The 26,843-nt window shown below is 43.4% G+C and overlaps 3 protein-coding genes, 1 long non-coding RNA gene and 1 other non-coding gene across 6 annotated transcripts in view; 2 read left to right on the top strand and 3 right to left on the bottom strand.

Annotated features, from left to right (window-relative positions):
- LOC100539643 (C-type natriuretic peptide 2-like) overlaps window positions 1-164 on the bottom strand; it is a 6,817-nt gene extending 6,653 nt beyond the window's left edge. Inside the window, exon 1 of the mRNA XM_085235176.1 lies at window positions 32-164. Within this exon, the coding sequence (XP_085091302.1) occupies window positions 32-37 (6 nt within the window). The 5' untranslated portion in view covers window positions 38-164. The remainder of the gene's footprint in view (window positions 1-31) is intronic.
- Window positions 51-2,000, top strand: LOC146545430 (uncharacterized). Its single transcript, XR_014886188.1, has 2 exons — window positions 51-187; window positions 516-2,000. It is a non-coding gene; the product is annotated as an uncharacterized LOC146545430 (long non-coding RNA).
- Window positions 998-25,324, bottom strand: NCAPD2 (non-SMC condensin I complex subunit D2). Of its 2 annotated transcripts, none has more exons than XM_019618152.2 (31): window positions 25,053-25,324; window positions 24,823-24,898; window positions 24,658-24,716; window positions 24,022-24,203; window positions 23,426-23,565; window positions 22,998-23,125; window positions 22,791-22,914; window positions 22,562-22,709; window positions 21,812-22,009; window positions 21,124-21,258; window positions 20,508-20,589; window positions 19,644-19,821; window positions 19,296-19,417; window positions 18,032-18,253; window positions 16,666-16,840; window positions 15,005-15,089; window positions 14,712-14,845; window positions 13,201-13,333; window positions 11,844-11,928; window positions 11,579-11,740; window positions 11,100-11,326; window positions 9,964-10,075; window positions 9,551-9,674; window positions 9,213-9,368; window positions 8,816-8,993; window positions 7,786-7,880; window positions 4,237-4,317; window positions 2,185-2,371; window positions 1,802-1,928; window positions 1,521-1,685; window positions 998-1,131 (listed from the first exon to the last, which is right to left on the bottom strand). In XM_019618152.2, the coding sequence occupies exons 1-31, from the start codon at window positions 25,174-25,176 to the stop codon at window positions 1,049-1,051; spliced, it is 4,227 nt and encodes a 1,408-aa protein (XP_019473697.2). In that variant the 5' UTR covers window positions 25,177-25,324; the 3' UTR covers window positions 998-1,048. The 2 variants fall into 2 exon arrangements, with proteins under 2 accessions (XP_019473697.2, XP_085091165.1); XM_085235039.1 differs by having other exon boundaries at window positions 1,521-1,682.
- Window positions 24,278-24,597, bottom strand: LOC116216259 (small nucleolar RNA U85). The gene has a single exon (XR_004158712.1). It is a non-coding gene; the product is annotated as a small nucleolar RNA U85 (small nucleolar RNA).
- MRPL51 (mitochondrial ribosomal protein L51) lies at window positions 25,325-26,843 on the top strand. Its single transcript, XM_010718411.3, has 2 exons — window positions 25,325-25,615; window positions 25,747-26,843. The coding sequence occupies exons 1-2, from the start codon at window positions 25,381-25,383 to the stop codon at window positions 25,941-25,943; spliced, it is 432 nt and encodes a 143-aa protein (XP_010716713.2). The 5' UTR covers window positions 25,325-25,380; the 3' UTR covers window positions 25,944-26,843.

Below are 26,843 nucleotides of genomic sequence, written 5' to 3'. Positions count from 1 at the left end.
TAAACTACTGCATTCTTTTGTTGCTACTTACTTTCATAACCAGACCAGAGAACCAAGCAGCAGCCTCTCCTTGCTGGTGGACTGAAGATAACTACAGTGACTGCGGGAACAGCGAGACACTCAGTGGAAGAACAGGGAAAGATAAAGAGGAACCTGCTGAGAACAGGACCCTTCTGGTTCCTATCCAGTAAGTCACTGGCCTGAGAAATGTTTGTTTTCTAGGCAACCGCCAGGTAAGAGGAAATAATTCTGTGCTATAGCTCTGGGACAAATGCCAATTTGCCTGCAAGACAGGAGGTTAAAGGCTATTTGTATTATTAACATTCACACTTAAGGCACTTCATGTTCACATGGCTTGTCTAAGTGCTAGGCCTGACCTGAGCACTGGTGTTGCTTAAGTGCAGCGAGATGAGCAATGTAACCTGCATAACAAGTGCCAAAGTATCTTGTGTAACTCTGACAAAAGTAATTCTGCACTTAGAAAAAAATTGATTTGTATTTTCTTTCCTACTCAGGTTGCATGGTCTATATTAGCTTCTGCCTTCTGCTATTCCTCACCTTTTCTTTGAGATCTGTTCAAGAAAAGGTGCAGGTAACTTCTCCTCAAAGTCCTGCTGGTCTCTGCAGAGCAAGAACCCCCAGAACAATCAAACATAAAAGGCAAAATTATTGGGCCTGTGTCAAGAGAAGCTGAGTGGTGTACTTATACCCTGGTACAAAATGAGGAAGGAATAAGCATACTCAGTGATTACATTGGCTATTTTTTTTTTTTTTTCCCAGAGAACAGACTTTTTTGTTTGTTTGTTTAAATCAGGGCAGCATGTTTTCCATCTGCAAAGTCAGGGCAAACAGGCAAAGCAGCAGCCACGTTAATCACTGCCTTTCATCGTGAGATATCAGACAGGTTTGAAATCTTTTCAGCCTGTTGCATGACTTTCTATTTTGTCTTCATTTAAAGCACTATGAAATTATGTGGTAATTCAGATGAGAAGATGACTGCTGCAAAAAAATCAAGCTTTATTTTTAAAGACAGTGGCAGATGGTTCCTTCAGCGCAGCCGTCGGGTTGAAGACCTGGTGATGGGAGTTGTTTTGGTGGGGGTATCTTCCTCTCTTAATTCTGCCAGTAGCTCTAGAAGAGTAAAGTGTGTCAACAACCAGCACTCCACTGCCTTGAACAGAGAAATCTGCATGCAACTCTTGATCCCCGTGTGCACTCTCTCCCTTCCAGAAGAATTACAGAATGTCTTGGGTTGAAAGGAACCTTAACGATCATACAGTTCCAACCCTTTGCCATTGGCAGGGTTGCCATCCACTAGACCAAGCATAATAAGACCAGAAGAGTATGTTTTTTCATGCATTTTAGGAGAAAGATAGGAAGAAATTTATGATTTTAACTCATCTGGCAGTCCAAAATCCCTGACAAAGTTTCTCCATCAAGCTCTCACCCTTGATAAACTAAATCTCCAGTCCTTCTCCACCTCTGTTTTTACTTTTGAACATACACATCTAATGCCTTACCATTCTCAGAGCTGTTCTCTTCATCACTGGAGAAGGTGATAACAGGTTTTTTGCGCCGATGGGACTTCTGAGCACGTTTATTGTTTCGGAGCGCTTGTGGCTGGGGTGTGACAAAATCATCATCATCCCTGTTGGCTGTGCTCAGGGGCTGGCGGCAGCAGCCTGCTAAGAAAAAAGGGAAGGTAGCAGCCTTCTGTCTGTAAGGGTGAAAAAAACTCCCTAGGTGTCTCTGCTGGGCTGCAAGGTTAAGGGAAGACTGCAGTCCCACAAATGGAAGATACCTGCTGTTGGTTTTTGCTTGGCTGGTTCTGGCATTGGAGTTTTATCACCTTCCTGGCACATCTCTGCTGAATCCAGCCCTTTGTTATGGCAGGCTGACAGCTTCTGCTCCAGCTCTTCAGCCAAAGCCTGGTATAGTTGTAACACAGCAGCAAAAAAAAAAAAAAAAAAAAAAAAAAAAAAAAAAAAAGGAAAAAACAACAGAGAGAAGCATTACATCTATAGCATAGCCATCTCCTGCTCCATGATTTTCATCAGGATCTCCGTTAAGTTGTTGAGGTGAAATAGTAGCCTGTTTAACATGGAGAACTGCAAAGCTTTCCAATCACTGTGTTTATAAAGCACTTGTTTTCCAACCTGGATGCTTCCCACCAACCATCCTTACTTTAGTCTCAGGTTTGCCAACTGCTCTGCGGAATCGAACCAGCACAGCTTGGAAACAGCTGTAGACAGATGGGTCTTGGAGCTTGTCTGCAAAGCAATCAAAGTTGTCCTGCAGCTTGTGAAGGCCCCGCTCTGAGATGGGAAGCAGAGAAAGGCAGTGGGACAGATCCCGATACTGACGTTCATTTCTGGGAAAGACAAAGATTGCCCATAGTTCATATGAAAAGATGAGCACATCCTACCTCAAACTGAAGCATGTGAGGATAAGGCATTTCCCACAGGTGTTTTCTCCTTATGAAACATGAGATTTAATGATATTCTGTTACAGATCTGTTGCAGGGTACCACACCGTACAACCACTGTATCCCACAAAAAATACTGACTTAGTGTCTGTCAGAAACACAAAGGCTTCACTCTTATAGAATACAGTCACTTGTTAGAAAGTGTCAGAAGTTATTGCTGGCTAGGAGGAGAAACACGCAGTGATATAAGGACTCTTTTTGAAGGGCCTCATTTCAACTAAAAAGCATAAAGAAAAAAAAAAAAACTGGCTGCTCTTGAAAATGTCTCTGCTGGTCAGTTACAGGCATAAAGGACATTTTCATTACGATACAAAGCAAACAAATAGCAACTGCTGTGTCAAAGGACAGCTAGCTCCAGATTCTAGTGAAAGTTACAAATATAAAAAAAATCTAAACTAATGTCTTTAATATAGCTCACTGAGACAGAATGGGAGTAAAAACACTAGGTCAAAGTCCCTCATACGCATGTGTACAAAACAGAGGGCTTACATATACACTCAAACGTACTGTTCAAACAGTTAGACAGAGGAAAAAAAGCTGCAGCATCCAGGTGTTAAATGTGGAGACAGTCATACTTGGCACGTTGCTAATTAGAACTCCAGAAATCCTAAGAATGGTGGCTGCATAATCTTTCCTGATAAGCTTCTGTATTAGCCTTGAATAAGAGCCTTGCTCTAGCATTACCTCTAGCGAGCACTAAACCGATCATCTCTGTGGTACAGTGGTGACATTAGGACAGCATAGCAAAAGCTAGATGTCTTATAGCCAGAAGGATCTTTACAAGTGTGGTCTGAAGACCTCACCACTGTTCCTAGGATAAAATTTTGAGAGAGGGGCCACTTTCTATTCTGGCTCAGAAAACAAAATCCAAATATTTCTCAGGAATATGCAACTCCCCAAGGCAGCTGAGTTGGTCACATGCCCAACCACTGTGTACAAACAGCCAAGATAAGCAGACACAGCTTTAAACCTCAAGGGCAAAGTCACAGCTGTGGAGATGGAACACCATAGGAATGGAGGAATGTTGGGCGCACCAAATCCAGTAGAAGATAAAGATAACAAAGAAAGTATTTGACAGAGGCAGGTTCATTTCTTCTGTCTTTTTTTCTTGAGGAAAAATACAAGTCAGTGAAGTTACAGCTTGAGGTGCAAAGGAAAAGAATCATCAACCAAAAAAAAAAAAAAAAAAAAAAAAAAGTTTCCAGGAGGCAAAAAGATCCAGATGCATGGGATTGCCTTTGGCTTTGGACTGTTATACTCTTTAATCAGCACCATAAACAAGTCATGTCTTGCAGACAGTAGAATAATACATATCATGTGGCACAAGCACTCAAACAAGAAAACAGTCTGCAGCATAGTCAGAACTGAGCAACCTGTCTGCACAGAACAAGAATGGGACAGATAAGAAGATCCCAGCACCTCAGTTTTAACACATTCTTTTTCAGGCACTGAGGTGCCTGTGGAGAAGGACCAGAGGTGAATAAAAGCCACCCTGGGTTGTGTCTCCTTGCCTACCTGTAAGTAATGCAGATTCAGGTTCTCACAAAACCTCTCCCTTTCAGAAAGACGAGAAGGGGAGAGGACCCGAAGAATAGAATGTCCTGAGTTGGAAGGGATCTTAATGATCATCCAGTTCCAACCCTTTCCCATAGGCAGAATTCCCACCTACTAGATCACAGCGTAATAAGACAAGGATACATTTTTTCCATGCGTTTTAGGAGAAAGATAGGAAATTTAGGATTTAAACTCACCTGGCAGTCCGGAATCGCTGACAAAGTTTCTCCACCAAGCTCTCAGTCTGTTTGTCTTTTGTGATATAGGAGAAGAGATGTCTGCAAGGAAAAACATAGTAAAGCTGAAATCTCATTTCTACCTTCACCACGGTTTGCTTGCAGATCTCCTGCCCAGTGATCAGCTAGGTGTTTCTCCAATGTGAAGACTAGAAAGCTCTACACACCTCAGACTCTGTTCAGGAGAAGCTATTAGCATATAATGTGTTTTAAGTAGTAATCGCAGTCCCTGTTGGAGGACAGCTGCTACAATAATTATAACTGCATGTTTGTTAAGAAGTACCTGCCTAAGATAAAATACAGCTAGCAATACAGCTAAAACAAGGACTCTTGCAGGTATGGAATGAGAATTGCTTATGTCTGTGTGAGGTAGGTGGGTTGCTGAAAAGGCTGTGGTACCTATTTCTGCTCAACTCCTTCCAGCCAATTTTAAGAGAAGCAATGCCTCCAGATTATCTCCCCACTTCAGAGCTGTGCTACAGACCAGTATGTCTGAAAAGGCAGGCTGTACTGGGTGTGGGATGGCATGCACTTTCTTTTCTCAAAAATCATTATTTTGCTGAAGATACATTGCCATATGTTTTCAACAATAAAAAAGCGAACATTATTTTACAGTAAAGAGGGAACAAAGCTGAACAGAACTATCAACTTGATCCCACATTTTTCTCAGCTTTTTGATGAATAAGACAACGTTGACTTTAAGACAGTTAAGTACTTCTGTGTTTTGCATGATGCCTTCATAGACGCTATTGAATAACTGAATTCTCTGTATTAAAAAGCTATAGCACATAGTCTCCCTTTTTCTTCTACCAACATTTTTGTTAACTTATTCTCAGTCAAGTTGCTGCTGGCTTTTACGTAGCTGCTACAAGTACATCCTTGTTCGGTCTTTGTCACGCCTACAACCACCACCAAATCAAGCTTCCTTTCTTTTAAGCTATGGAACTGACACTCTATCCTCAACATTCCTCCCCCCCGCATTTGTTCCAATTTCAATTCATCTTTCCTTAATTTAAGCAACCCGAATTGTGACAGCATTCCAACCAAGGTCTAAACAACACTATCAACATTTCCTATACAGAAAGCAGAAATAAAGTGTCTGTTAAAATAGCAAGCGGAATGAATCTCTTGCTAACTTTAGGCATACCTTTATAGCAGGGGTTGAACCATTTCTAAACGCTCATTGTTATATTTTGTTCTATTAGTTTTAAGATCAGTTATTACTGCAATCCTCATTCTCAACTAGACCTTTAAACAGCAATACTTCCCTTGCTACTTATCAATCAGCAGACATCACTGCTCCTTTCTTTTCTACACCTCCACGATCTCCATTTTGGAAGTATCCTCGGATTATAAGCCACCCTTCCTCCCTCGTGCCTTTGAGTTTAACTAGATCCTCTCCATAATACAAGCACTTCATATAATACTATTACATGGAGAAATAGTTCAGTTTCAACTAATTCCTTCTTTCCTATCTGAAGAATTCAAAGCGGCGTACTAGCTGATGTAGATCTGCCACAGTTCTCTTCCGCATTAGCTTTAGAATAATTTGACTTCTGCCTACTTTGTTAAATAAATACATTTTCTCTTGCTATGCACTTCTATTTTTCTCCGTGTATATGGTGGAAGGCAGAAAAATCGATCCGTATGTGTCTTGATCACATGAACCCTGTCCATCCTCAATGCAAGTGCTAAACTTACTAATTTCTATGTCTCTGAGAACACCTCCAGTTTGACATTTATTAAAAATTGTACTGAGAATTCCACAAGTACATCCCATTCTTCTCATGTTTGCCATCTATTTCATATATAATGGTGTTTGATGATTTGCTTCTACCTCTGACACTAAATTATTCTCTGTACTATCAGTAGTTACATGCTATATTTCCCATTATCTCCCTTTGAAAACTGAAGCAAAATGTTCGTGTACTTTTGGAGCCATAAATTAATCTTATCCTCACTGCTACCCTTTTTCTGAGCTTTGCAATTCCTGCCTGTTCAAAATTCCATCCTTCTTCCTACATGCAGTGGAATCTCACTGACAGAAAGTCTCCAGTCAAAAACCACTGGAAGTGTTTTTCTGCAGCAACAGCAATACCCATCCAGTTGGGGCAATCCCAGGTATTTATACAAAACTGGGGGAGGAACTCCTCGAGAGCAGCCCAGCAGAAAAGGACTTGGGGGTCATGGTGGACGAGAAGCTGGACATGAGCCAGCAGTGTGTGCTTGCAGCCCAGAAGGCCAACTGTGTTCTGGGCTGCATTAAAAAAGGGGTGGCCTGCAGGGAGAGGGAGATGATTGTCCCCCTCTCTCTGCTCGGCTCTTGTGAGGCCCCATCTGCAGTACTGCGTCCAGGCCTGGGGCCCCCAGTACAGAAAGGATGTGGAGCTCTTGGAGTGGCCCTCAGAGGGCCGCTGAGATGATCAGAGGGCCAGAGCACCTCTGCTATGAGGAAAGGTTGAGGGAGCTGGAATTGTTTAGCTTAGAGGAGAGAAGGCTCCAGGGAGACCTCATTGTGGCCTTCTAGAACTTGAAGGGAGCATATAAACAGGAGGGGGAATGGCTGTTAACAAGTGATAGGACAAGGGGGAATGGTTTTAAACTGAGACAGAGGAGGTTTAGGTTAGATATTAGGAGGAAGTTCTTCACACTGAGTCTGGTCACACACTGGAACAGATTGTGGATGCCCCATCCCTGGAGGCATTCAAGGCCAGAATAGATGTGGCTCTGGGCAGCCTGGTCTGGTGGTTGGTGACCCTTCACAGAGCAGGGGGGTTGAAACTAGGTGATCATTGTGGTCCTTTTCAACCCAGCCCATTCTATGATTTAATCCACCACATGGATCTGAGCAACAGAACCAGAAACAGTTCAGAAAAACTCTCATGTGGCCAAGTTTCATATACGAACAGAAAAATTTGTGATGTACCACTAAAGATATTTGATACGAGATAAGGTAAGTCTTACAAAGAAAATAAATAATGGAAACCAAAGATTCTTTATGCTGTATATGAGCAACTGAAGCCATCAGCAAACGCCATGGAGAGTAAGGGTTTCTAGGAAAAAAAATTAAAAGCAAAAAACCCACCCCACCCTAACAACCATCACCCAAATCTGCTTTATCTATAGCTTTATTAAACATTAAAACTGCTTACAAAAACCCAGTAGGTCACCAAAATAACAAGGAAAAATCTGTTCACTCCTCCTATAGTTGGCTGGGTTCCCATGCATAAACTGAACTGTTTTTACATCTCTAGAGGGAAAGTCATTTTGAATGAGCTAGTGAAAACTCTTTATGGAACATTTCCTTCACCCTCAATGAGGTGGCTTTAGATTGACTCCCCTTGGGATGACTTCCCTTTCAGATGCAGACTGTGAAAAAGTCAGATTGAGGAGAACGAGAAAAAAAGCATTAGGTATGGCATGGTAGTTTGTTCTGTAGATTTGGTACCCCTTAGCCCTATAGTCCTAGTCAGAACAGACTTCATTACCCTCATTTCAGATTTTACATACCTCATAATAGTGTGGAAGGATTCTTCATCTACGCCGCAGTCAGGATCTGAGAGACGACTGATTATGTCAGGAAGCAGGTTATAGATGGCATTATCCTGCATGGGACACAAGGTTCTACATGAGATACAAAATTATGAATGACAGCTGGAGCCAAGACACTTAAAGTTCACTTAAAGTTACCTTTTTCCCCAGCATAAAGCTACTAACTGAAAGCATCAGCTTCTTGAAACAAGCTGTACACAGCCAGCTAATCCTATCTGGGACTACTTGACTAAAGCTAAGGAGCTAACCACAACTGCAACCCTCTTCGGTAGCCTTGGGTGCAGTTTCTTTACAGCCTTGTTACCTCCCAGCACAAAGCCATTCTGGAAAGAAGCACACAGAACAGTTCAGCTGGAAAAGACCCAACCCAAATTCTCTTTCCCAATGCTTATAGGCAGTTTAGTTACAGACAATGCAGAGTGAGAAAACCAGTACAGTAGGGCTTACCTTTTAACAGAGTGAGACAAGAGGATAAAGCTCCAGCATCACTGCCACCTCTTAGGCAGTAAATCTCAAACTCTGAAGGGCCTTCAGCAGCCTTCATGATGAATAAACAGCACATAGGGGGTAATACTACTATGGTTCCTATCTGCCTGGACAGTAACTGCTTCAATTTAAGTATCTCAATGTCACACAGCCAAGAGTAACCTTGAAAGGTCTCAGATAATGCACTGCCTGAGCCTGAAGTCAGGGAACTCTTACAAGACTTGTTCCCAAGCCCATACTAGCTGTGCACAAATAAGCAGGTAGACAAAGCACTGGTTTGGAGCCTGCCTTCTGATATGAATGGATGAGCACAAATTTGAGAACGTCAAAACTCATTTTGCAAAATTCCCTTTTTCTACTCTTATTTAGGCAACACAGAGGAACAGCAGATAGATCCCCTACGACACACTTTCTCCAGTACTCCAAATTCTCGTGTCATCAACCCAACCCTTACCAGCCCCTTGTCATTTTTATGAACTAAGAATCCTGAGCATCCACTTGCCTTGTTGGAGAGTTCATTGAAAAAGTTTTGAGCCACTCCCACGATTGCTTCCTCTGGGTCTATCAGCAAAGCTGCCATCTCACTCACTTGGCCTTTCACCTTTACCATGTCTTTGAGGATGAGGTGAGTCATCACCACCCCAGCCGTCTGCCTCACACTTTGGCAGGGATCTCGCAACCTGGCAGAAGCAAGTAGTTAATATAGAAAGCAGCTGAGCATCTCTAAATTACCAGTACCCATGACATCCTACTTATTCCACAAGCCAGTTCTGTTGTCTCCCTCCACCGATGCCTTAAAATTTGGTTTCCTCCAACAGGCTCACCTTCCAGAAGCCCGGTGCCACCCTCCCATCAAGCTCTTATCACCCATCCTCTGCTAGCAATAAGCATGGCACTACCTGGCATACAGATGTGGTGTCCATGGCTCCACCTGATTGGGGAAACGGATAGCCAGATCTCCTGCTGCAATAATCAGGTTGGATCTCACAACAGGCAGAGGGGACTTCTCCATCATAGTGAAGAGCAAGCGCAAGTGGGAGTCACAGAATTCAGAGCTGGCAGGACAAGGTACCGAAAAGAAGGCCAAAATTAGTAACTGAAATCCAGTCTCTGATATTAGTGACACAATACGTGTATGCTCTTTTATCCATTTTTTTTTCCTTCTTCCCCAGAAAGGAGTTGCAACATTTATTGTACTTAAGTGCCAGCAAAGCTGATAAGAGAACGTCAGCGTTACCTGATCATGCAGACTTTGCCTAGAGTCAGGGCTGCAGCAGCTCTAAGTGCTGGATCACTGTAGAGCCCAGGGTTGTTGCAGATCTTGAGCACCAGCGGAACAAAGGCAGAAAACAGGTGCTTCTCTAGATAAGATAGGGGATGAAAGCAGCAGATATACTAGCACGGTTCAAGCAGCATTCCAAGAAAAGTCACTGAATTTATAGCAGAATTCCTGCAGACTATAAGAGCTGGATAACTCACTTTTGCTACCCTCAGAGAAGCAGATTAAAGAAAGAGCCTATAATGAAACTGAAGAAAAATGACAGTATGAAGGAAACAGCCTCCCTTCCTCTAGATGCATTACCTACCCTTCCCATTCTCTCACATGTGGCAGATGGAACCTATGCTGCTCTTCAGTGGAGTCATACTTACCATCTAGAAGTTCTATCTCGCAAATACTGCGGATGAGCTCAGCCTCAGTGTCATCAGCAGATGCTCCAACAAGGCCCAACTCCTCCTCTATAGTGGTATCGTTTCCTGTGCTCTGTGTAGAAAAAAAAAAAAAAAATGGTTGTAAAAAGAGATGATGGGCAATGATAATCCTTTCCTTCACAAAGTACTTCTTTCTTAGGTGAGAAGTGCTATGCATATCCCCAGCAGCATGACAAGAGTCTGGAAGAATAGACTGACAGAATTCTGTAACTTGCTTTTCTGTAAGAATTAAATGAAGCTGTGAAATGTAGTCCAGGATTTGCTAGTGCATGTGCCACAGTACACCAAAGAAAGTCTAAGTTACTGAAGCTACCAAACTGAGACAGAAATAAAATACTAGCATCAGTGCCCAAGTCAAACACAACTTGAGAGACACGCAGATCCCAAAAGCAAAGAAAATCAAAGCAGCCTTTGAATTTCTGGTCTTGTGAGCAAGACTATAGGAACCTTATCACAAAGGAAAAACACAAGGGAAGAAAAGAGACAAAAGCATTGCACAAGGGATCAGATCTGCACCCAATTGCTACTTCTGGGAAAATCTCATAATACCTTCCCCCTCTGTGGGAAATGATAGTGACTCCTAAGCAGAGCAGATAAGAAAATGTATAAAGTTCTCTGGACATAGCAGTGTATCCATCTAATAAAGACTGAAAGTCTAGGGAGATTATTTTTTCTTCTATTCTTACCCAAAGAAGTCAACTTCACTGGAAAACACCGTGTAGTAGAACTGGGTGGGGATTAAACTTCTGGAAACTGTTTTTACAAAACTCAGTGCACAAATGGGTGCTCATTCTTCACCACTAACAGCAATTGCAAAAAGACTGCAATGTTAATAAAGGAGGTGATGGTTAGAGAGGAAACTAACAAAGATGATAAACCTAGTCAGGCTATTACCCTTTGCTTCTTCCCCCTGCCTGTTCCAGATCCAAGAATGGCAGGAGTTTCACTTAACAGGATCTCCCTATCAATCCTTGACAAATTCATGTCAAGGAAAAAAATCATGGAAAGTTTGCTGTGGCAGTAGCTGAGACATTAGAAGAGCTCACAGGAAAACAAACAAACCACCAAGTTCTCACCCGAGGTCTCTGCTTCATTGTGCTGCTGTCAGAACGCTCTTTATGCTTCTTGGTCTTCTCCTCCTCCCTGAGGATGCGGCGCCTGCGCAGCTCCGCACTCACGGACACTTCCAAATGTGCTACCTGCCGCAGTGCCACCTGTCCCACAAGGGACACCAGGTGCAGCAGCAGGAACGTAGGGAGACTGCTAGCACCCTCAGAGACTCTGCCGGGAGAAGCCCCAGACTCTAGTGGAGGAAAAATTATTGTAGTTCAGTGTTGATTTGGAATCTACACGTATCAGTTACTGCCCAGCCTCAGTAACTGTATAACCCACCTCCATGCTCTACAGACCCCTTCACAGCACTTGCATTCCTCCATGCCACCATCTCTACTTAGCCCCAGCTCTTCTCCTCCCGCAGTTATCCCAGACCACCCAATCATAGACCACCAGAAATCACAGGTACAGATTTGCTTCACCAGATTTTTTTTCCCCTCACCCTCTTTCTGCCCATCAGTCTCTTGCAGATTCTCCAGAGCTTTCTGGCTGCACACCTGCAGGATGTGAGCACATATCTTCTCTGGCCCTTCTGCTAGCTGGTAGATGAGCGTTACTGCTGCCTCCATGAAGGGGATCCAGTGACTGCTCGGCTGGGCAAAGCCTGATGAGAAAAAGGAGCCACATACCACACGGAACAGCTGCAACACAAACTGCCTCACAGTCCAGCATCACCTCCTCCAAACCTGCTACTGACTCGAGCTCACCATTACTCACAGCCTCGCTCAGGCACACGAACAGCACTTGTTCCTGTGGCAGTCGAAATGGGACATTGTTCTTCCCCCCTGCTTGCTGCAGAGAGAGATGAGTTACTCGTTATGCCCATGGCAGGGACATCCAGCACTGCTCTGCAACTCAACACACAGTGGGGACATTACTGTCACTTCTTAAGACATGGTGGCAGCACTGGGCAGATTTGAAGCTTGTCCAAACCATGATTCCAAGCCAAGCTAGACAGTTCCACTATTTTACCTTAAATTGAAACAACCCTTAAAAATCTTAAAATGACTCTAAATCTGATGTTATTTGCTCTGCACTGCTCCCACTACATATACACTTGGTGTAAGACAACCAAGAATGACAATTCCTGGGATACCCCAGCACATCTGTGAGTTCCTGATCAAGATATACTGAATTAAAACAAGCTACTGCTTGAGATTCATCAGCTTTCAGTTGCTGGAAGTAAAATTTCTCAGTTTACTATAATTTTACTCTCCATTATGAACTTCTTGTTTGGGGCAGGAGCGAAAGAGCTTCCACAATTATTCAAATATCAGTCCCTTCTCATATAGGTAACTACAGCATTAAATCAACCTCAAATTTAACTATTCTGAAGATAGCTGTAATTCAGAGTGCCGTAATGTACATTAATTCACAGTGGTCCTGCAGTCACGTCCCCAGAGAAAGGGGCAAAACCAGACTGACTGTGATGTGTGAAGGAGGGCAACTCCTGAATTAAAACATCCTAAATGCCTGAGCTAAAAACAAAGCAACAATAACAAAAAAAAAAAAAAAAAAAAGTTTTTCCCTAAGTGCATTAAAAGCTATAAATTGCTCTTCAACAAAGAAACCATCTGATAGGCCACGAGCTATAACATGAATGGATTTGAAAACCTGTCATGTTTTATATTCAGACATACAGTCAACAATTCCCAAATATCAATTAACAGAGAGGGCAAAGGAATCACAACACCAGAAAATATCAGTAGAGGAAAGTGCTTCATGGTTGAGGAGACAAATCAGCTTAGAATGGAGAGTATGAGCAAGAGAGTTGGAAGGAAAACAGATTTTCTTGTGCACTGAACTCTTCTCTAATTTGAATTCAGCAGTCGCCTAATGAAAATATTCTTATTGCACATTCACTGATGTGTGATAAGCTTTCCAGACAGCGCTGCTGAATGGTCTCAACCTACCTCATTTTGAAAAAACAAAAAAAATCCTATACAAACAAAAACAAAACAAAAGCCCTAAACAATACAAATTCTTTTTTCTCAATGCAAACTCTGTTCCCTGCTTCTCTTTTACCAGATAACTATTTCTGTGACTACAAAGTGAAAGCTTTACCTTAGAATTACTGGCAAGTTTGGAAATTGCATTGCATACTTCTTCTGCCAAGCGATAGTCTTCACACACTCTCTCAGCCAGCCCTACTGTTACCAAAACATCCAGGTTGCTTCCTATGATCTCTGGCTTCCCTCTATGGAATGGAAGGGACAGGGGTATTACAGGAAGTGCTGTTGAAACTTTACAGTAAATATCCACAACCAAGAGAAATAATCCTTGTGGCTTGCAGTCATTCAAGTAGAGAAAAAAGATAAATCAATTGACTCAAAATATAGCTATAGGGGCAGTACACACTCCACAGAAGACAAGATAACCTATACTGCAATGTGTATATATGGTTATCCAAACTGAGCAAAGTTGGGCATAGGGACTATTTGTAAAGAAAACTAATGCTTTGTTTCTTCCTTGTCAGAAAGGAGTATAACTTAAAAGCGTAAGTCAAAAACGTTGCAGAGCAGTAAAGAGTCCAGCAGTTCAGGACTGTGTAGAGGGCAGCACTTTCTACACTGATGGGGCAGAGTGAAGGAAGCTGCGGTTAGCAAAAAAATCCCCAACCAACCAATCAACCCACCCTCAATCCCACCTCCCTCTCATCCTGCAATACTAGGCCTGGTCTGGGGAACATACAGTTAATTGGCTGGAGAGGGTAAGAAGAGTATCTAGCACATTTAAAAAGGGAATCTAGTAAGAAACATAATTGGCATCTCTGCAACAAAAACAAAATCACTCCTTTCAGCAAATTTCTGGAGAAGGAATTAATCTTGTTATTTTACACACATACCCATGGACTTGACACAGGCTGCTTTACAAATCTACGGTTTTGTGGATATCCCATGATTTCAGGAATTTGCTTACAACTATACTGCAAGCACATGGGATGGAGTGGTAGAAATATCATGGAAGGAATAACTAATACACAAATTGTGGAATTGCCTGTAGGCTCCAGAAATGGCTCTTACTGTAGTGCCAAGGTCTTTCAGACCATCATCACCCAGGCCTATTTTTAGCTGATGAAGGAGTGAAGTAGGAAGAACAAGAAATTAGCAGGTAAGTTTAACACCCAATGGTTACTAGGTTGGGAAATGAAGGAAATGAAGGAAATTAAGTTATAAATTATTTAAGCTAACTAAATTATAGTGTAATTATAATCTCTTTGTCCACAGAAAGGGAAGCAGATTAATTTCCCTCCATGCTAAAACTCTAGGCATCTCTATTCAACAGCTTCTTGCAGTTTCTTATCAAAACACAGTGCTGAACTGTAGCATGGTAAAGCCTGAAGTGGATGCTTAGAACACAAAAAAGGTAGAACTGTGATCACACTTATTCAGAGACTGCTGTTCAAACACAACAAAACTGTGTTTAATTCCAAGCTTCATCACCCCATGGTCTGGTTACTATTTTTGAGGCTACAGAACCAAGGGTCAGCTGATCCTGCACCCATAGTTGTTCACTAAAGAGTAATTCCCTCTGCATCCTCCCACTCACAGGATCACATTGGGCCCTGAGCTTACCGTGCCATCATTCCCAGCAGCATCACAGCTGCACGGCGTTCCAGTGGTGAGCACTGGGTTTTTTCTGTGAACCGCTCCCAAAGCAGTTGGATCACAGCAGGTTTTATTTCATCTTTCTGCACAAACTCTGAGATCTGGAAAAGAAATGCAATAAAACAAGCGGGGAAAGCCAGAGGAGGGTGGACTTCAGATTAGTAAAGACATTACATGCATTGACTGCTGTTTTCATATAACACATAACAAAGATCTGTAACAACACATACAATCCAAACTCAGATAAAACAAATACTCACTATTTCTTCTAAGCATTGTATTGTTCCTAACGATGCATCCACCATGATGAGAGACAAAGAACACACCAGGTTCTGGGCCCTGGCCCTTTGAAAGGTTAAATTAAAAAAAAAAAAAAGAAAAAAAAAAAAAAGAAAAAAAAAAAAAAAAAAAAAAAAAAAGAAAAAAAAAAAGAAAAAAAAAAAGAAAAAAAAAAAAGAAAAAAAAAAAAGAAAAAAAAAAAGAAAAAGGAACTGTCATGATTACTTGTCCTCAGCTCTCTAAATAGGCAACTATTAGATAACAGATCTGTTCCTCGAGGACAAGAGAATTTCCCCCTCTACCAGCTAGAGTTCTCAGAGTCACCCAGCTCAAGTTTCAGTGCAGATAGCATGAGCTCAAAAAAGTTGATTGCGGCTATTGATGCTCTGCACAAATGCCTGGCAGCAGGCTCACACCAGCCCCTTCCTAGTTCCCTCTCAAATACAAGTCACAATATAAACACAAGTCTATTCACTAGAGCTTAAGAAATGAACATACTAACAAATAAGGCTAGAGTTCAAACTGCAGGACAGCCATAACCAGACAATACTATCAAGCAGCAGGAAGAAACAAGGGTGCTGCTTGTTGCCTTAAAAGGTATAAACAAAGGTGCACATGGACAAGAGTTGGAAAAAGAAGCAAGTGACGTGCTACAGAAAAGATACAGCTCCTCTTTGCTATGGAACAAGCAAGCATGCAAGAGCACCTCAACATCCCATTCTAGATCCTCAATAAGAGTCAGCAAATAAAGATCCCATCACCATCTTTTCATCCTCCATGTGTAGAGTTTTGTTATAGAAAAATTATCATTCATAAGATTATTCTGAATGAAATACCAACAGAAGTGCGCGTGAAAGCACTCAAATCATAGTTTAAAAACACCTGGTGTGGTGTCAGGGATAAAGAAACAGCATATAGTGAAAAAAACAAGGACAGAAGAGACAGCAAGAAAACCAGTAAACACTGAGAAACGTGTTGTTTAGATGAGGAAAAAAACTCCTACAACTCAGATAGGACCACAGCATGCACAACTTGGCAGCAAAAACTGAGGTTTGGTATCAGAAAGATAGCCCTAAGTCTACATTGTAAGCCTTTCCTGTTATTCTCAATCCCGTGAGAGACTATAGCCATAAAAAGTCCAAAATAAAGGAACACATATTGGACTAAAACCCTGCCCAAGGAAGGTGGAGCATTTCATTTCCAAGACATGGGAGCTGTCTCTAACAGCTGGCTTCCTAATGGGTTGAAATACTTGTCAAAAAAATCAGTTAATTGATGCTATCAAGAACCCAACTGATGCAATAAATATTCAGTAGCTGACTCTCCTTGACCCCACCACGCTGACCCTCCTCAGACCATTTGAGCAGATTCCTCTTGGTGCAGTGCTTTATGTGAGAGTGAAAATTATGAGAAAGTTCAGTATGAGTGCCTGATACCAATATATTTAAAACCTGATACCTGACATATTTAAAATAATTCACAGCATTGCCTTCTGTGAGTTCTCATATGGAGGTCTGCTGCATTAATTTTTCTAGACATGAATACATATAGGACATAAAGGAGATGTTTCTTGGGGGAGTTGATGGAACAGAAAGAAAAAAAAAAAAAAAAAACAAAACGACCTGTTTAGGACAACCCATACCTCTCTGAATCCCCGCTGGGGCTCAGATAGAGCTGCCTGTAAGCGTTCAGCACAGCCTCCTTGATACCAGACTCTTTTGACCACACGAGAGGAAGCATCCTACGGATTCCAAGCAGTGCCTGGGGCACACCAAACTGCGAGACTGTCACGAAGAACTCAATCGCTTCTTGAACAACTGCAGAGGAAAGAACAGCTGCATCAGTGCAGTTCTTTCCTTCTCGTTACTAAAGAGGCCATTAAGACAAATTCATAGGCATACCGCTCTCATAGCTAGCCCTAGAATACCCAAGATCACTGCTACTGTCTGCAAATGGCTTAAGTCAGAATAGGACCACTATTACAAATAGATATCCTGGAGAAAATGGGGTAAGTTAGCAATATTAGAGCTAAACATGATATGATAGACCAAGGAGAAGAGCATAGAGGCCATTACTGAGAAAGAAAAAAAAAAAAAAAAAAATCTATTCTAAGAAACAGCAGCTTTGGAAAAAAAGAGTTCATTCTTGTGTGTAATCACCTAACAGCATCCAAACCTTGCTATGGAAACCTGCTTTCCTAGTACAGGTAAAACATGAGTAGTTAGTACAGACAAAGCCATCATAGGCGAAGCCCCAGAAACGTGCACAATGCTGTGGTGTGCAGATCTACCTGCACCCCAGAACTACATGAGTGGTTAGCAAGTGGAAGGAAGGTGTGAGAGAGTTGTACCCAGTCTCTACCTCAGAGACGCTGATTCACGACAAGCACATTAATGTTAAATATTAGTAGCTGAAGTAGCCTAAAGGACTGCTCATCACTTCACACTTTTATAGTGAAGGTATTGACTGAAGAGGACCAGGCAATAGGACCTGTTGAAAAGTAACACTTTTAGCTATGGAATAAAGTTTAAGGAAAGGTGAAGTTAATTAGACACGCTGCTCAGTTCCTCTTTTTACCCTATTGTAACACCTGAAGTTGCATCAAGGCACCAAGAAACAGAATGCAGCTTCCTTGGACACACTTTGGAAGAACTGCAGTTGAGATTCCCTCTCATAAGAGAGGAGAACCTACATAAATGTAGCCATCTTGGTCACTTTTTTTTTTTTTTGGCTTGTTTGGTTTTGTTTCTTTTTTTCCTAATCTTGATATTTAAAAATTTGGCTCCTACACATGTCTAAATAGCCCACTCATGCCCTAATGCAAATCTCTCACGTCCATGTAGATAGTGCTTGCTGTTCCAGTACCTGCAACATCTGCTCAGTGAACAGCAGCTCTTCCAACCTTTCCCCTAGAGCTCCACCACTCCAATATCTCCTCTCCAGCAAAAAGGGACAAACCTGGAAACTGCAAACAGAGGAAAAAAGGCCCCCATGGCTATTTCACACACCTGAAACAGAGTTTTCATACATCAGCTTGCTGATCAGGCTCAGGGCTTCAGTGATTTTCACTGAGAAGTTGTAGGCATCTTGCAGATATTGCACCAACATCTCCTGTTTGACCAGCTCCATTTGAGGCTGCTCTTGAGGCTGCTCTTCCAGCACAGCGTCTTCAGTTGTAAGACTGCTACTGTCACATGGAGAATCCCCACTATTCTCACCTGGGCAGAAACCTGCACAGCACGAACACTCATTCGTTAGCAGTATTGAAGGTATAAGACAAACAGGCACAGTTCAGGGCATTTTAATTCTTCTCACTCCACTCCGTATTGACACTAAAAATCAGGAAACTTCCATTAAAAAAAATATCCCAAAACAAACAAAAAAAGCAACTCAACCAAAAAAAAAAAATAGACACACTGCCATCAGACTTAGCTACAAAGACAACATCTCAGCATATCATAGCACAAACTCCAGCACTACAACACAGCACATCACAGAAGTATCAACTAAGACAGGTGGAAAAAGGCATGGTCCAGTTTACCTAAATACCATAAAAACACTGAAAAGGTTAATCTGATCTTGACACCTCCCCAAAGATGGACGGGGACCTAAAAGAGAATCAGGACAGAAAACAGAGAAGGCAAGAACTGCTACTCTGTAGCAGTTTGTACAAGTGTGGGGAGCTGACAAAGTAGAGAAGATTATTTAGATAGTATTTTGTTTGTTTTTTTAACAGAAGTTAGCTCAGGAGAATAAGCTAGGAGACCTTATTCTGAAACAAATACAAAAGATAAAGTATGCACAGTCATAAAATACAGCAAGAAGTGTGAGGCTAAAGGAGCAAGACTTTGCTCGAATCTGATACTTGGTGAAGACCTTTAAGAGTGAGCATGATGTACCACCCACCTGTTCAGGAAGCAGAACTCCACACAAATCCAGACAGGACAAAAGTGTATGAGTAACACTGGCTTCACTCCCTTGGGCAGTTATGATACAAGTTAAAGCATTAGAAGTGCACTTATAGTGGGAATATGAATTTGTTTTCACCAGAACTGAAGTACTGTGATTAGTGTGATCCAGACAAGAGACCGGGCCACTACATGAGGAAATGATCACAGATGGTGCAACTCTGAACTGCTGAGTACATGCATACTGAGATGTACACCGAGGCCCACAGTTTGAAAGAAGAGACGCAGCTTTCTGGACAGTTCTGGTCCAACTCTAGCAACAGTTTAAATGCAGGGAAGAGACAGACCAATCTGCTGTAGTCACCTGTGTAAAGTCTCTTCAGAATGCCCAGGATTGCTGTCTCCTCACTTTCCTCCTTGGAGCTACTGAAGGGCTCTTGCCCATGGAACCGGCACAGCGCTTTCTGTGTGAGGCGAACTGCTCTCCTGGTCAATGACAGAACCCAACACCAGCAATTCATTAGTGCAGAATATAAGGGAAACCATCCAATTTTGCCCAGAACTCCCAGGAAAGCCAGGTGTTCCTGCCAGCACACTGTACCAGGTGCCCATGTCAATGCCTTCCCATTGAGGAGTTACTGAAAGTCATGCATTTACTCTGGAGCTCAAACCTTCCTTAAGTAGAGAACGAGAGACTGCAGAGCTTTCTTACTTGTAATTTAGCTTCCTCAACATCTGAGTGATTTGCACAGATGTACCCTCTGCTGTTTCTTCAACTTCCAGCACCTCCTCATCTTCCTCTTCCTGCAGTGGTTGAAGGATCTGCCTTGCAGCAGCCCTAACTTCTGGTAGCATTGCTTCCCACTCTTCTTCTGGGGTGATTGTCGGAGCTATAAAGAAATGGCAGACAGAATGAGGAATGGAGAAGATTCAAATCATGGCTTAAGTGGGGAAAGAAACTCATATGGAAGTTAGGAATCCTAGGCTTTTTTCCTCAGGCAGTCACTATCCCCATTCCCCATTGCTGATTCCACCTAAACTAGTAGATGAGTAGGTAAGAACTCTTGGAATTAAAAAAAAAAAAAAAAAAAAAAAAAAAAAAAAGACTAAGGAGAAGAATGACAGAGAACCATCATTTGCTATTTATTGGTCTCTAGACATCAGAAAGTTCAAGGCTAATCAAGTTGAAATTCATATCTGACCAGACTCCTGTCAGAAGCTGTCCTTGAGTGGCTGACAATGGAAGCCTGAGAGGATGTTTGTACTTATGTTCAGTTCTTGCCTTGAGAATAACACTGTTGACCTAAGTATGGACATTCATATGGTCCTAAGTATGGACATTCATATGGTCCTAAGTATGGACATTCATATGGTCCTTTTACTACATCACGGCATGAAGACTTTTGTGAGCTTATTCCCTAGTTGTCTGGACTCACTGTCTCACATGAGTAAGATCTGAGATAAAAGCCACCGAAACTTGGAAGAAAGTGTAGGATGAGAAAAAATAAGCACAGTGAAATTCCTACTGGACAGAGTACAAATTACACCCTGAGAATGGGAAAGAGAAAGAAATTACCTGCTTCTCTGCAACAGTCCCTCATTTCTTGCAGCTTCTGCACCTCTTTCTTGAGCGGCTCAGCCAAGTCACTACAGCTCAACTGAAAATGCCAAGAAGAAAAGAAGTAGTATGCTCCTTATCCATTTTTCTAGAATTCTCCTTTCTTTATTTCCTTAGTGTTATCAATCACCTCAGAAAACTCTGATTTTGGAAACTGAAGTAGCAAACTGGCCACCATCCTAGATGCTGTAAAATGCCAGTCCGAGGCTCAGAAACTCAAGAGGAGGTGCAGGTGAACATAAAGACTGCAGCTCTGCATAGAATGTTCTAAAGCCTAATTCTGATTGTAAGAAAAGAAATCCCACAGTGAATTTACATCAAATTGCTGTAGGTTTTTCCATTATCAAGGCCAGAACCATTTTGGCCCTGCACACCTGCCAATTACAGTGAGTGAAGACCCATAGAATGTGAGATCTGAACAACAGAAAATTCAGAAAGCTCCCATTTGCATAGTCAAAACTTGCATCTTGTTGAAAGGCCAACGTGGAAAGACCACTGCCTTGCCCATACCATACTGCAGATACTCAGCCTGCAAACACACTTCTAGCATATCCACCAGGTTAATGGGAATTACCTTGCAAGAATAGGGATTATTGGACATAAATGCAGCCAGGAGCTGGATGGCATTTTTAACTACCACCACAGATTTGTCTTTGAGACGCCCGACAGCCAGGGATACGACAGACAGGAACTGAGTCAAAGGCAGGACCTAGTACACAGTGAAAGCATAAACAAAGTTATTAGGAAGCCATAGAAATTCCTGACAATTTGTTTTCCTGCAGAGAAATTAATACACACACATGCTCTTCTACTTGTGGCTTGCATATGAGAAGGCACAGATTACAGATTCCTAGAAAAATCTAGGTCAGCAGAGACCATGCATCTTCTAGTCCAAGATCTAGATCTGTTGAAAGCAAGGACTTACAAAAAGTTACCAAGGAGTCTTAATGTTAGAGTCTTAATGTTTCTGAGGAAATGTTTTCCCATAGTAACGTCCAGAAAGAGCTTTTGCAATGAGCTCTTCCTTTTAATCAGTACTGGTAAGATCTAAAATCATGCAATTTCTGTTCCCTAGTTGCATTAACCTTAGGATCTTTGGTCTCTCAGGAAAAAAGAACGACAGATACTTTAATACTCAAAGACAATGCCTTCCTCTGTTCCACTTCAGTCTCTGGAAACAAAGATCAGTGACAGAAATTCCCTTAGAAAACAGATGAGGGGAGGAGGCGACAAAGGTGGAGCCGTTTTCCCAACACATTTACCTTGCCTTGAACAATTCGGGTGAAAAGTTGCAGCACCCGACTACGAACAAATCCATTGACATCACAGATGTGGGCTTGCAGTGTGTTTAGGAAATGGTCTCGAGTATCACGAGCAGCTTCTTCCAGCTGGTCACCATTCAGCACCTGTAGCAGCACTTCTGCCATAGCTGACAAAATGGCATTTCGCATCATGTAACTCTGCAAAAAGACAAGTTGGTGAAACAGGAACAGAGAAAAAAAAACAAACACAGCTTGGCATTCCAACAGGCCAGAATCTGGGCCTTCTAACTCTCTAGCTCCAGCCTTAACTGAATTTCTATTCCAAAGTTTATATCAACCTTGACTGAACATGGTTGTGCCTGCAAGACTGAGCAATGGAGCCCTCCCATCCAGCTAGGTCCGATATGAAAGCAAGGACTAACATCAAAACACAAGGTTTTTAAGGGCTCTTTACTAAAAAGTAACATGATGAAAGCCATTGAAGTAACTTGGTACTGAAGAATAAAGAACAGCAGACTGATCCAACAGCAGTCAGATCCATCTGGTTCTCAGATGTCTGGAAGCAACAGCTAGAAAGTATGTGTCATGGTATTTTCTCTGCACGTTTTAGGGAAGGGCATGACCTGTTCCATATGGCAGGTTTTGGTTACTTGATCTCTGTGAAAGACATTCTGTTCTCAAAAAGAAAAATCAGATAGCAGTACTTCTACTGCTTGTCTTTTCTGGACAGGTAATATTTTGCAAATGTACCTCGCCATCCAAGTGACGCAGTAGAACACTCATGTTGGATAGCACCAGTGCAGGAATTTGTTCAGCCAGTTCAGTTATGAAGACAGCATAACCCTTGATTCCTGAAGTATCACGAGCCAGCTCTTGTGGACATTTCTGTCCAATTTCCCTGCTCAGAAAAATAAAATAAGGAAAAGGTCTTCTCAGGTTTCTAGGGGTACAAGAATACATACTGGGGTATTTTTCTCACCTCAGCAGTTCACCTACTATGCTTTTCAGTCCATATTCTTTAGCCCAGAGAGTCACAGCCTGAACAAACACTGGGGCTACATGTTCAAAGTGCTGCAGCATCTGTGTGATCTTCAGAGTAGCACCTTTTGACAAGAGAAGGGAGAAAAAGAGGTTAAGGAAACTACCTAGGAACAGCTTCCAGAAAAAGAGAAAAGCATGGACTCACTGAACATGTGATCGTAGTGAGTCAAAGCTGTAGCAAGCAGATGTGTTGCTGCTTCTCGTGTGGCCCGATACCTCTGAAGACCAATATTTGAATTCTCCAGTATACGATAACAGCATCCTGTCAGTAAGCTAAAACCATAGAGAAGAGACAGACAACTTCACTACTGCAGTCTGCACTGACACTATTCTAGCTAACTGCACAAAATATGCACTAGGTACATCTTTCTCTTGAACCAGGCAGATTATCTATCTGTAAAAAATTGTGCAAAAAACATCTGAATTTTAAATGAGGAAAAGAAGTGGTTCTTCAACAGCTCACTCCGTGTCCAACAATATACACCCTACAGAGGGCTGTAATACCATCTCACTTGCACATTTACAATTTAACCCCTTCTTCCCAACCTACACTATTTCTAAGGGCTGTCTTACCTGACAAGCTCTTCTTCCACCATCAAACCACTCCAAAGTTGACGGAGATCCAGCTGCAGCAACTGTGTAAGCAGCCTTAAAAGCGGTTCCCTCTCATCTTCCCATGAGAATCCAGAGACCTTGGTGCGGCTCTTCTTGTTCTGAAAAGAAAGTTATGCAATGCAGTTCATCGATATCCTGAACGCAGGAAAAAAAAACAACAATAACAAACACCATCACCATCCCATTTCCCTTGAAATGAGAACGGCTGTTAAACTCTAAAGCATCGAGAGGGATACCATTAGATGTACAAGAAATTTATATGCCCACATCAAATGACCACTGTTATTTGAGCACAGAATGGAACTCGAGAAAATACTGACAGCCAGGTAGCCACTTAAGGACCAAATAGAGGCTTGGTCATTTTAATCTCTGCTGATGTATAGACAACATCTGTCTGTCTTCCAGAAAGGATTTCACAGAACTCCACATTAGGCACTGCTTTTCGCAGCATCATGCTTAAACAAACTCCAGCTATACTCTTTGACACAGAGTTCAGCAAGCTTACAGACTTTCTACATTTCTCATCTCATTTTCTCCCCAGTTCTCTCACCTACCTTTCCAGCAGGATCCACTTCCATCAAACCACTCTTGAAGGCTTCCATTTCAAAGGCTTCCAACAGGCCAGACAGCAAATAGCAGTTCATCTTAAGAGCATTGAGGTGAGCATCTCGATCTGTATGGCTCAGCCCAGAATCACTCAAGATGGTAGAAAGCTCATTGGAATGATGGGTCACCACTGGAGAAAGATAGAAAAAGATGAATATTCTTGGCCAGGTTCCTCAGCCATCCCCTCGGTTGGAGACTTAGAGCAGTCATCAGATTACCAAAGATGTGTGCTCACATCTCACCAGCGTAACATGGGCTGCCTCCTACAGCCAAAACCTCAGAGGCACTTTCCCATCCTGTTCCCCAGTCACCAGTCAGCCCCTAGAAGCACTTGCTCAGAGCTGACACATCCCAAGGATTTATTTCCCAGAGACACAGGGAAGGGGATTTTCTGTCGGCCTGCCCTTACAGCGAACACGCACAGCTCTGTGTTGTCCACCAAGATTACAGACCCGTATACTGGAATGGGCTGAAGGAGCAACCCTGCTGGTTGAGTCGCATTAGCCTTTATATCATCATCAAACTGCTGCCTGGGAGCAACCTCCCTGTGACTCCAGTTTTGCCTAGAGATAGCAAACACCCACCTTGCATCATCAGCTCCAGGGCATCTTCCTTGGCAGCGGTACCCAGGGCTCGAAAGTGGCTGTGGGGCAAGCACAGCTTATCATGGCAGCAAGCAAACGCCACAGGGAAGAGGCAACAGCTCCCGGCCCCCCTCCAGCCTCCAGGTCCCTCCGTTCCCTACTTACCGCAGCAGGCTGTAAACGGTGTCGAAATGCTGCAGCACAGCCAACGCACCCTGGCCCCGGAAGGCAGCCCGGAAGGCTACAGGGAGACGAGGAGAACGTGAACGAGGGGCGGTACGGGGACAGCTGCGAACCGCCGGCGGGGCCGGATCTGACGGCGCCTGCTCTGCTCGGGCTTAGACCGGCCGGACCTCATAGGGCCTAGCCCAGTAGGGGAAGGGCTCGGGCCTTACCTGCGATGGCGGGCGGCAGCTCGCGTACTGACAGTACCTCCTGCACGACATAGTGACGCGAGCTGTCGCCCCGCAGCAGATCGTCAGCGGCAAGGGGCAACTGGAACTCGCACGCCGCCGCCATAACCCCGCACAGCGCCGCCGCCACAGGCGCTCGAAACCGCGCGCGCGGATCACGCTCGCCCCACCAGATTTGCTCTCTCGGCCTATCAGCGACCGGCAGCGCCGCGGCCCTCCGGGGCCTCGACCAATCGTCGTTTCCCTTCCCTCAGCGACCGTTAGCGCGGCACCGGCCGCCTCCTTCCGCTTCATCCGGGTCGCCGCCAAGATGGCGGCGCTGGTGCGGGGTCTGATCCGTCGGGTCGCGGCCCTGCCCCAGGCAGTGCGGAGCGTCAGCGGTGGGGGGCAGCGCTCCGAGCCCTGCCGCCCTCTGCCCATCACCTCCCCGCTGGCCGGGCTGCCCCGCAACTTTCGCGTTAGGGAACCCCCGAAGCCTCAGAAGGTGGATCGGTGGACGGAGAAACGGGCCTTGTTCGGGGTCTACGACAACGTGGGGATCCTGGGTGAGGTGTCGTTCCCTGCCGGCTGCGGGAGGGGACGGCGCCCGGGGGCAGCTGCGAGTGAGCAGCTCCTCCAGTGAGTGATCGCGGACTTTTCCGGGTTCTGCCTTCAGCCTTGACCCTTTTATTCTCAGGCGGTTTCCAGATCCACCCGAAGCACCTCATCGTGGGGCCCAGGTGGCTGCGAGGCTGGCGAGGTAATGAGCTGCAGCGGTGCATTCGCAAGAAGCAGATGGTGGGAGATCGGATGTTCCTGGATGATTACCACAATCTCAAAAAGAGGATCCGGTTCTTGTACAAGCGCTTCAACCGCACTGGGAAGCACCGCTAGGAGAGATTATGGGTCTGGCATGGGGTTTTGCGGTATCACAGTCGGAATAAAGCCATATTTCTTGCGGCTTTGTTCCTAGTGTTTTCTGCAACCTCTGCTGTGTATTTCTGGCCCAGCCCCAAGGTCCTGCTGCTGCGCCAGGCTTGAGCTCTTTGGAAGTTCAGTCACCTTAGTCATGTCTGACATACTTCTCACAGTGCCAAACCTGCATCTCTTAGCTATTATCTGAGAGTCTTCCAGCTTTTGGCCGAGGCTTCTAGCTTCCTTTCAGTCTTTATTAGCTGCAGGTTTTCAATGTCCTACTCAGCAATTTCAATACGTCATCTTAGTTTTTTTCATAAGCCAAGTTACCAAGTTAGTGATGAGCATGTCTCTCAGTAATACCTCTCAGTGCTCACTACGTGCCCCCTGACCTCTGCACATCTGTGATTGCTATCCAGTCTAAATGAAACAAACATTAGCTGAAATACATCAAAATGTGTTTTTATAACAGGACATCTCTATTTCATAATGGTAATGACTTAACCTTGTCTTAGTTTCAGGTGGGACAGAATTGTTTTCTTCAGAGTGTCTGGTGTGATGCTGTCTTTGAGTCTAGGAAAAAACAATGTTGATAATACATCGATGTTTACAGTTGCTGTTAAGCAGTGTTGTATAGAGCCAAGGCTGTCCTCAGGTAAAGGCCCAAGGGGTTGGAAGGAAACAGAACTAGGACAACTGACTTAAACTGGCCAAAGGGATACTCCATACCATATGACATCATGCAGAATGAGTTTTGAAGGGGGTCAGAGTTCATCTCACTTTTCCATTACTCAGGGTGATACATTGGCATTGGTGGTGAGCAATTGCTTGTGCATCATTCGTTATATGCATATATAACAAATATATATATATCATATA

Source organism: Meleagris gallopavo, chromosome 1, assembly GCF_905368555.1.
Source record: "Meleagris gallopavo chromosome 1, MGAL_WU_HG_1.1, whole genome shotgun sequence".
In the NCBI taxonomy this organism is placed as follows: Eukaryota; Metazoa; Chordata; class Aves; order Galliformes; family Phasianidae; genus Meleagris; species Meleagris gallopavo.
The sequence above is the reverse complement of the archived record's forward strand: the minus strand, read 5'-3'. Positions and strand labels throughout refer to the sequence as shown.